The 9,972-nt window shown below is 44.0% G+C and overlaps 1 protein-coding gene across 1 annotated transcript in view; it reads right to left on the reverse strand.

Moving 5' to 3' along the window:
• The window catches only part of LOC103763062 (vascular endothelial growth factor receptor kdr-like), an 85,832-nt gene that overhangs the window by 67,730 nt on the left and 8,130 nt on the right, over positions 1-9,972 (reverse strand). Inside the window, exons 3-7 of the mRNA XM_018083295.2 lie at positions 7,298-7,457; positions 6,123-6,259; positions 4,490-4,649; positions 3,584-3,701; positions 1,676-1,851 (exon numbers count right to left, since the gene is read on the reverse strand). Coding sequence (XP_017938784.1) covers positions 1,676-1,851; positions 3,584-3,701; positions 4,490-4,649; positions 6,123-6,259; positions 7,298-7,424 — 718 coding nt within the window. The 5' untranslated portion in view covers positions 7,425-7,457. The remainder of the gene's footprint in view (positions 1-1,675; positions 1,852-3,583; positions 3,702-4,489; positions 4,650-6,122; positions 6,260-7,297; positions 7,458-9,972) is intronic.

A 9,972-nucleotide genomic window follows, 5' to 3' on the forward strand; every position in this document is an offset into this window, starting at 1 on the left:
AAGCTCTTGAGAAGTGGTGGGTTTGCAATTAAATAATTATTGCTGATGGAAGTCTTTGCTGGGCTGAGCCCTTGGGAAGGCTGAGGATGAGCACCAGGCATGTGAGGGGCGGGATGCCACCATCCTGGACGTACAATAGAGATGAAAGGCTTGTGCTGCAGTGAAGAGCATGGGATGGTTTAATCCTGAAATAGCAGCTTGCTCATAGAAACAAGGGCTGTTTGTTTTTCATCGGCCTATTTGGGGAATGGCTGCCCTTCCAGTAAACTATCTCCTCTGCACGCAAACACCAATATTTACCTTGACAAGATAGTTTATTATCATTCTTAATTTTCTCTTCCTCTGAACGTTTCCGTTCTCTTAACAAGAGGCAAAATCATTGTATGGAAAAACAATCTCAAGTGAACAAATTACTCAGCTCAACACATTCCTCCTCCTCAAGCTGAGCTGCAGTACCTGACCATAAGCATGTTCTTAGCTTATCACACATTAGTTTATGTCAGGCTTAAGCTTTTTTAATCGACCATATATTTTTTAGCATTTTTAATAGGCCAGATGTGCCGAAGTGACAAATCCTCCATTTTTTAGGCATTATTCCTTTCTGAAAGGTGAAACGAGAAGAACACAACTGCTGGAAGTTACGTGGTGCAACAATACATAAGTATATAAAAAAATGGACAATTGAGAATACTTTTAGGTGTAAAAAGGATAAGGAGATAAGAGTTCACCACAGAAAAGAAAGCAAACCTGTCTCAATAACTTTATCCACCTCACTGCCCGAGTGAACCTCAGGAAATACCCAGGGAAGCAGAGTTTTGCTGAGCTCCTACTTGTCCTCATGATTTAATCTCTGTTGCCAAATTCAGTGGATTAAAAGAGGCAGTGGATGTGCAAAGAGACAATGTGGCTCTGTCTTCCATTTTCCCAGCAAGAGAGGTTAATAAATGGGATTCCAATATCTATTTTTCCTCTATGGTAAATGAACCTGCTTCAGTGCACACCACAGTTTACTGCACAGTTTTCTCCACATTCCCCTGAAAACCAACCTGTCTCTCAAGTGCTCCCAGCAAATAAAAGACAGAACAGAAAATACAGACTTGGAAAGTGTATCTGGAGCAGGATGATAGACAGACATAAAAGCCAGGGCAGCTTATCCAGTTCCTTCCCTCAGCCCCACTGAGACTCTTCCTGTCCCAACAGATGTTCTCCAATGCTTTGCCCAAGCTAGTTCTTAATCCCAAGGGATAAAACTTCCATCACTTCTCTTGGGAAACTGTGCCTGTAGTTCTAAGACCTCACTACTCGATATCCTCCCAAACTCCTATTAAAATGTAAGTCCTGTGAGGTTTGTTCACTTCCAAGCCCTTTCTGCTTTCCTCTGTGGAGCCACGCACGGTGCTGCAGCTGTTGGAGGTGCCATGTCTTGGTGGAAAGGGGCTTTAGATGACCTAGTTTCAGACTAACTCCTCTCCATTGGGCTGCTTTGATGGAGCTCGTGGTGAAAGGAGGGGTTCAGTGGTTCCTGAGTGAGGTGGTGATCTGTGCATCGTGCTGTGTCAGCTCTTATCAGCTAAACCCTGGGAAACATCACCCATTCCTGCTGGCTGGGGAAGTGGGATCACCCAAACTATGATAAATATCCCAGGAGAAGCCATTATAAACATCAAGTCCTTACCTGTCACCACCAGCTGCATGGTGAGGTTCTTATAGAGGCCGTATTTGGGGTTGCTCAGGACGATGGTGTAGTTCCCAGCATGTTTGGGTCTCACATCCCGTATTCCCAGCCTGTACTTCAGTGGATCTGGCTCGTAGCAGGTGTGGTTGTCCTTGATCAGTTTGCCATCCTTGTACCTGTTTTGGAAGTCACATCAAGGCTCATCATGAAGGCTTTCCCTCAGAGATGCTGTCACCCACCTTAGGGTGGGTAAAGAGTCATCCTTGGGAACCAGTAAGGGAAATACAGGTCTATAATCCCTGCTTGAATTTGATATACTTCCACACTAGAACTGAGCAGTATCTCATCTGGTTTCCAACAAACAGGAAAAAGATGTTTTAATGGATCTGAATGAGCAGTGCCTCTCACATTCTCAACTACAGTCAGAAATGTACCTCTAAATGCCCCAAATCATGCTGAGTGGGCAATACCAAGTGCAGGAAATCATGGGTTAGCAAAATGTATGTCCTCAGCTTTAAAAGAAGAGATTAATTAAGCAAAATTTTCTTTCGAAATGTGCATATGACCCTTTGAGGTTTCTGAAAAGTTAAAGTCTGTGACCTGGAGGAAGACAGTCAATAGCAAGGTCAGTGAGGAATTCCTAGCCCAAAATGTTCACTAGGAGTAGGAGAGCAGGGTCTGTATGAGTAGGTTCCTCTTCACTGCTAACCCAACATGCAGATTTGGGTTATGGTTAGGAAACAGGCCAGACTTTGCCGCACACAGAGCTCTAGGCTTGGCGGAAGGAGAAGCTGGGACTTACGTCCTACTGCCTGAGAATGCTGGAAACTTCCTTTACAGTCGTTAAAACAACTATCCTGAGAGACCTCCAACATCAACAGCTGCAGCTTGGAGGGAAGACAGCTCTGGTGGTCCCAGGCAGCCCCCAAACAGCTCCATGCTGAGCCTGAACAAAGCCTTGGCAGAGAGAAGGGCTCAGTCCCCATCTCAACTCCCAACATCCCCAGATAACAGCAGCAATTAAAACCACCTCCTGGCACCACTCATTTCATTGATTTGACTAATGTTAGAGAATTTAGGGTTATTGCACTGCTAATAAAATACAGCAAGGCCAGCCTTGAGCAATCCCTTTTGTGCCTGCCAGGCACTGAGCTGGCCAAGGACAGGTGCTCTGGGCAATGCCTCCTTCTCTGCCAGGATAGGCAAACCCTTGCCAGATATCCCATGGGATTTCATGCGGTTAAAGATGTATAAGACATTGCATGGGGTTGTTAAAGACCTCTGGCACAACGAAGCCTGGAAAAGCAGCAAGAGAGAAGACAAGTGGTGAAAGGGCAAGGAGAGACATGAATGTCTCCTAGAGCTGCTGCCATGTTGCCCCTCCTGTTTAGCAGATCCATTGCAGTCCTACTGGAGCCCTTAGTTTGGTCTGGAGCATTCACTGTTTTGTTTACAAGGATCTGGTGGTAGAGGATTGGAGGAAACTACTTAAAAGTTATGAAAAGAAACAATTTGTCATGTTGAGAATGTGTCCTTTCTATTATCCCCTTGCAGACTGAGCACCACTGATGGGAGTCAACAGGCAACCCTTCCCCACGAGCTTTCTACTTGAATCTCCCAAACACTTCTGTGTCCAGGGTAAGCAAAACCCTCATTTTTCCTTTAGGGACCTTTCCTGAATGACTAGGAGGAAAACCAGCATGGGCATGAGGTATGGCTTGCCCAGCTCCACAGAACTAGGGCAGCTCAGAGCAGAGTCACATCTCAGCTGAAGTGTGAGCCCCCAGCTCTGGGCATTCACAGCTCCCAGCTCTTATCTCTGTGATAAGGAACAGCGACAGTCAATTCCAGACAGGAGCCCTAAAGAAGGTCCTGTATCCCAGAGTTTGCTCAGATGAGGGAACTCACCAGGAGACAATGGGCCGAGGGAAGGCGTCCACCTTTGCAGCCAGTTTCAGTGACTTGTGTCCCGAGGTGATCTCGTAGTAAGGTCCTTTCTTATGTGAAACAGTGATGTAGGGTTTTTCTGGGAAGAGAAATGAGCAGGAAGACAAGGAATAGCAGATCTGCCATGGGACAGTGCTCACACCTGTGAATTGTGCTGTGACTGCCTGGGATTGTTTCCAGTACAGATCTGCAGAGCTCAGCCAACCAAATGGAATGTCAGGCTGCTCCTGAACAGCACAGCCACAGCCAGGAAGGGCCGTTTCCACATGAGGGACTTGATATGGAAAGCAGGGAATAAACACCTGCATTGCCCTGGATCGGGGTGTGAAACTGCCTGGGGTATCTCTTGTCCACGTGGATGAACAGGCTGGATTTACAAGGGCCTCAGCACCACACATGACTTTCTCAAAACAGTTCAGCTCCCAGTTAATCCATGTCCTCAGACATCACAGAATCCCAGAATGGTTTGGGTTGGAAGGGACCCTAAAGCCCATCCAGTCCCACCCCCTGCCATGGGCAGGGACACCTCCCACTATCCCAGGTTGCTCCAAGCCCTGTCCAACCTGGCCTTGGACACTCCCAGGGATGGGGCAGCCACAGCTTCTCTGGGCAACCTGTGCCAGGGCCTCCCCACCCTCACAGGGAGGAATTCCTTCCCAATATCCCATCTAAATGTACTCTCTTGAATTTGTTTGAAGACACAGTTGCTGGGTGCTGACTCTCATCGAGGTTAGAGTTTACAGATGATTGATGGTTGGTTTAACTAGTTGGCTTTCTTCCTAATGCCATTTCTAGAGCAACAGATTTCCTACCTTTAAGCTTAACAATCTTGGTCCCTGGGTGCCCTGGCTTGGCTGCAGCACTTACCATAAACTGTAACTGTGACATTGGCCTCCAGCCTAGTGGCATTGAATGTCCTGCAGATGTACAGCCCTCCATCCTCCATGGTGACATTTTCAATTGTCAGGCTGCTGCCAACTTTGTACACCACATCACTCTGGTCCATTGCTCTCCTAGGATGGGGGTGCTGCAAGTCAGAAAAAAAGAGGGTCAAAAAGCAGCATAAAGTGGATTGTTTTGTTCAGCCTTTCAAAGTCTGCCAGAAAAGCAGTGATTCATATAAAAATTATCATATCTCCCCATCACTGAAATAAATTATATAAAAGAAAAATCAGCAGGAAGAGCTCTTGTGTGAGGTTTCATTATCGAGTCTAATAAGAGAGAGAAACAGAGTGGAACTGTGGTGCTTCTTTACTGAAATCTGGGCAAACAGGTAAATAAGGGGATGTATCAAAGCTCAGCCCTTCTTCAGGACCAAATCCCAGGGATCTTGGGGCAAAACAGCTGTAGGGTCAGATCTGTGCTCTGGGGTTTTGGGTTTGTTTTTTTTTAAATTTATTTTGGTCACAGTCAGTATTTTTCTGTATTAAAAGCCTCCTACTTTCTAAAAGAAATATATTATGACAGAAATATAATATATTATGACAGCCAAATGCCAATGCAAATTCCTGTAGCATTTTAGAAAGCATTATTGCTTCTGGTAGGATATTTTAACCCAGAAATTTGGCCAAGAAATTTTACATTTATAATGTTAGAAATATAAGGAGGGTTCATAGGAAAACAACTCTCTTCCACCATATGGGGTTCAAGAAACAAAATTCAGTCACACTAGTGCTTGCACTTCGATCAATTCTATGTTATGTTTTCTGTAGTTTCTTCACTGAAACAAACCCAGACATTCTTTCTTTAAGTATGCGAAATAAGTAAAAATTAATCAAGTTTTTGGAGTCACATTTTACATCTTCCCAAGAGACCTGAATCCTTCTTTGAAATGTGTATTTTACTGAACTAAAAAAAAACCAAAACCCACTGATTTTAATTCTGAGCACCAAACAGAACCATGAGTAGAATCTCAGATACATGAACTGATTCGGAAAATACCCCTCCTTCCCTCTGTTTTTCCGTTGGGAGAACTGAGAGGGTTTGGTACCTCAAATGCTTAGTCTCTTACATGCTTCCACTTCATATTTGGTGCTTTTGTACTGCCTTCCCCAGAAAGCTCAAGAACATACACTCAGAATTTAGATTCCATTCTTTGGTGGCAATTTCAGCAATTGTCTTTTGTTTTGCTTTTTCCTACTTCATAAATCCCAAAATGGATGAACAACGTGCAACCTTCATGGCTGCCTTTAAGACTTGTCCCTGTGAGACACACAGGGCAGAAGAAATGAGAGTTTTTCTTCCCAATAAGAAGCAAACACTCCTGGTTCTTCTTGCCAAGGTATTTTTAGCTTGAGATTTGCAGTTTAATCTGCAGGTTCAAGAAGGTCAGATAAGTTTCAGATTCATCCAGACTAAAAATACAATCAATTGTAGGCTTACAAATGGTTGGATATGTTTCAGAAGAAGGCCTAGTCACATTTTCCTCAGCCCTGTAGACAGGTCTTTGTTTTAGGGAGGGGGAGATGCGTGAAAGCAGAATCAGTTTGCATCAACTCACCCTCCCACGGGGACACGTCCAGATGAACTCAATGCGCCCGTTGATGAAGGTTTCTGCTTTGCATTCCAGATGGAGAGTCTCTCCAACCAGCAGTTTTTTGGGAGTTGCTTTCAGAGCCAGGTTCTGTATTCTGCCCTCTGGAATGGAAAGGGCAAAGGTATAACCTCACAGCACTCTTTGCATCAGTCACACGAAGGGTGGAATCCACACCACGGTCGCCTCCTCATATTTATTGATGCCTTAAACACATCAGCTCTGGACTAAATTTCATCCTGTTTCTGGTCCCCCATACCAAACACATCCCTGAGCACAGCACAGTAACACAGGATAGAGTAAGGGATTGACTGGGTCCTTTTGGGCTGCAAAGGGATGATCTAAAAGGCTTTTTAGGTTTGCATTCATGATTTAGTAAAAAGTTACTCCAGCAAGGAAAAAAAAGAGAGAGAGATTTTACAGGACTCTTATTTGGCTGCCGTACAAATTTACAGGCTTGTTCTTTAAAGCTGAGTGCTAATTGTATAGAAGGATGCCATGATCTAATGGGAATGAAGTCACAACAAATATAAGATATATGAGGAAAGAATGAACATACACTGAAAGCAAAAGAAAAACAAATTCTAGTTGGCTTCATATAAAAGTCCAGCACTCAAAAATTTAATGTTCAGTTGCTCCAAATTCATATTTTCTTTATGAGCTGAAGCTCAACTATAAATACAAGGGAAATGGTGTAGTAAATCAGCAAGAGAAAATATACAAAAAAGTAAAGGTTTGAATTAGCAGTTTAGTGAGATTTTTATATCATGATTGTGCATGTTTAATGACCAGAAGCAAAAATAAAGCTGCTTTTGGTTTATCCTAAACCAGCAGTTGTTTGAATATACATACAGCTCAATCCAAGCAAACAAAGCCTTGGTGGGGTTTGAATAAAACACTCTTATTTTGTACCACCTCAACACTTGGTAATTTTTCAAAACCAGGAGTGGATCAAGTCCGAGTTCTATTGAATAGGAAATAGGGGAAGAATGAGTTTTCTTTTAGCATTCCAACTTGGACTTACTACAGATCATACCAATTAGATATATCGAATGTAATTGAGGCTCCCCAGGAAATAATCCCGGGGGCTTACAGTGACACGGAGCCATGGTGGCCGTGCCTGGTGGGCGGGGGTCACTCACCCAGTCTCTGGGCCAGGTAGTAGGAGTTGAACACAGTTCCATTGATGTTGGCAGAGCATGTGAGTACTCCAGAGTACACAAAGGCGTGAGAGGGGATGACAAACCCTCTCCTCGGGTCCCACACCATCCTCTTGAAGTTGATCTCTGCAGAAGAAGGATACTGCAAGAGAACAGACAAGGAGGCTCATGAGACCTTCCCTTTCCCCTCCAACCATTGAGGCAACCAGCCAAGGCTGTTCTGGGAGAGGCAGGGGGAGATTCGACCTCCCAGAGTGGTGGGTGGTCTCATTCCACACACTTCTTAAGCAACATCAACCTAAGCAAACAGAAAAGCCCTCCCTGAGGTGGCACTGTCTTTGAAATCCAAAACTCGGACATCATAATAGGGTTTTTCAGCAGCCTCAGTCCTCTCAGATCTTGGGCAGGATGCTGTGCTACCCACTGCAGGTCCCATGTCTCTCATCTCCTTACGGGAAATAATTATGCCCATCTTATATTAATTTTGTAGGGTAATATTTTTGCAAGTGGTTAAGAATAGGATTTGCTTCCCCCAGTTCCACACATCTTCCGGGGATCTCACAGTACTTTACAAATATGTGTGAAGTGAGAGCCCCCTAAAATCAGAATCATTCATGTCACTGACTCACCTGACAGCAGTTATATTCAAGGTATCTGTGACCAGTCATCTATACCACAGAAAGAGGGAAGACACTCTCAGAGCACCCTATGGATTTCTTGGTGACTTCGAAGTGTAAATCATAGGATGGTAGAAATAAGGGGACTTAGTAACAGACATTTTTTGTCCTAAATTCGTAAACATTTGCAATGTTCTGAGGTTCTTGAAAAAAAACACTCTTTATAAGTTCTGCTCATGAGGAAGAAGTGAGAATACAAAAGGTAAATTAGGATGAACCCTCTTCCATATGCCCTTGAACACACCAGTATTGAGTAGCTTGGCTTTTGCTGGTAGGAATAATTAGTTTATTGCTATTATTAACACACAGGGAAACCCTGTATTTGCCAGAGAAAATGTAATTTACTTTAAAATAATTTTGAAAATCTTGGATTATAATGTAGAAAAGAAACATGTGAGATTAAGTGCAGACAAATAGCTCAGGAGTTTTTGCAGGAGGGTGAATGGAAGCCCAGGTAGGTCTGACTTTCCCATCAGGACAAAGGAAGACCCTTTAGGACCGGGGATGCTCTATAGGAGTGTTGAGATCACTTCTGCCCCCAAAAATGAAGGGTTTAGGGGAAATCTCAGTGTGCCTACACACGATGACTAACTTTATTTGCAGTGTTTCTCCCTCCTCCTCCTCCTCCCATTCCAGTTGCTCAAAGGTGAGGCAACTTGATGTTTTTCTTTTCTCAAAGACCTTGTTTTATCTTGTGGAGCTCACCAAGGGAAGAGCTGCACCAGGGCCTGCAAGCAGGAATTTCCCCAGTGATGGAACAGTTTTGCTCCTATTCCTGTTGTTCAGCAGTGTGCAATTTCTGTTTGTCTCCCAGCAGCCGGAACCCTTGTTTGGCACTGCAGCTTACAGAGGATTCAGTCTAAATAATTCTCCTGTTCCACAGAACTTGCAGCTTCAGGCTCTGGGAGCTGAGGCTCAGAACTCTCCTCTGAATACACAACGGATGAGGTTGGCATTGGTTTGGGTCACTTGTTGTTACATTTCCAGCCCAGACCAAAGACAAAGGGAATCTGGCTGAGGGACAGGGACTGGGGATGTTGTGTGGGAAGGATGCACAGCAAGACAGTTGTTGTCTTTTGGAGCAGCAGCTCTTCTGACAGCAGTAGGAAACAAGGATTTCATGTAAAGGCTTTTGAAATAATCAAGCTGTGGAGTCTCTGTTTAGAAGCATTAGGAAAAATAAGACAAATTACCGAAGGATATCTGAGACCTGAGGCTTATTCATGCTTTAACACTCATGAAGGTCAGAGCTGTAAGTGGCAAATGCACACTGAACCAGATCAGTGACTAAACAGATCTGACAAGACTGAAAATGCTTTTTTTTGCCCAGAATTAAAATCATGTTAAGCAAAATTAAAATCTGAAATGTGTGTCTTAGCATGAGTTCATTAATAACAAAGATGATATATAGAGTTAGCTGGGATCTGCTTAGTATTACAAGAGGTACCTTTCTCCGTGCGTATTTAAAGGGCAGAGAGTGCAATGATTTTAAAGTATAATGGTAACATAAGGAACTTAATTTATGGTGGGAAAAAGTACATTTTCTACAAGAATAATAAAATGTGATAAAGCTGAACTTCATGGTTTGGCAGCTCTGCTCCCCGATGGCAAGGGGAGGGGGAAAGAAAAAATAACCCCACTCAGGAGGCCCTTTTCAACACTACACACATATTAAATGTCCTCATAAAACATCTGAAAATATATATTTAAACAATCAAACAAAAAGCGTCGATGCTGCTCGAAGGAAGTCACAGTGGCTTCCCTGCCTTTGAAGTGCGTTGTCTACTGGAGATTAAATTTGGAAGTAGAGGATGTTCTAAATTTGTCTGATCGCCTTGTTCACCTCTCCCTCCTCCTCACCTCCGCCCCTCTCCCGCCTCGCTTCCTCCCCTCACGGGAAGCCGCCACCTTGGCTCCACGGGCGCCGCGGAATTCCCAGACAGGGCAAAACCAGCGGGGACTTTGCGTCGCTGGATCCCG

Source organism: Manacus vitellinus, unplaced genomic scaffold, assembly GCF_001715985.3.
Source record: "Manacus vitellinus isolate BGI_N305 unplaced genomic scaffold, ASM171598v3 scaffold_62_pilon, whole genome shotgun sequence".
NCBI classification, from domain to species: domain Eukaryota; kingdom Metazoa; phylum Chordata; class Aves; order Passeriformes; family Pipridae; genus Manacus; species Manacus vitellinus.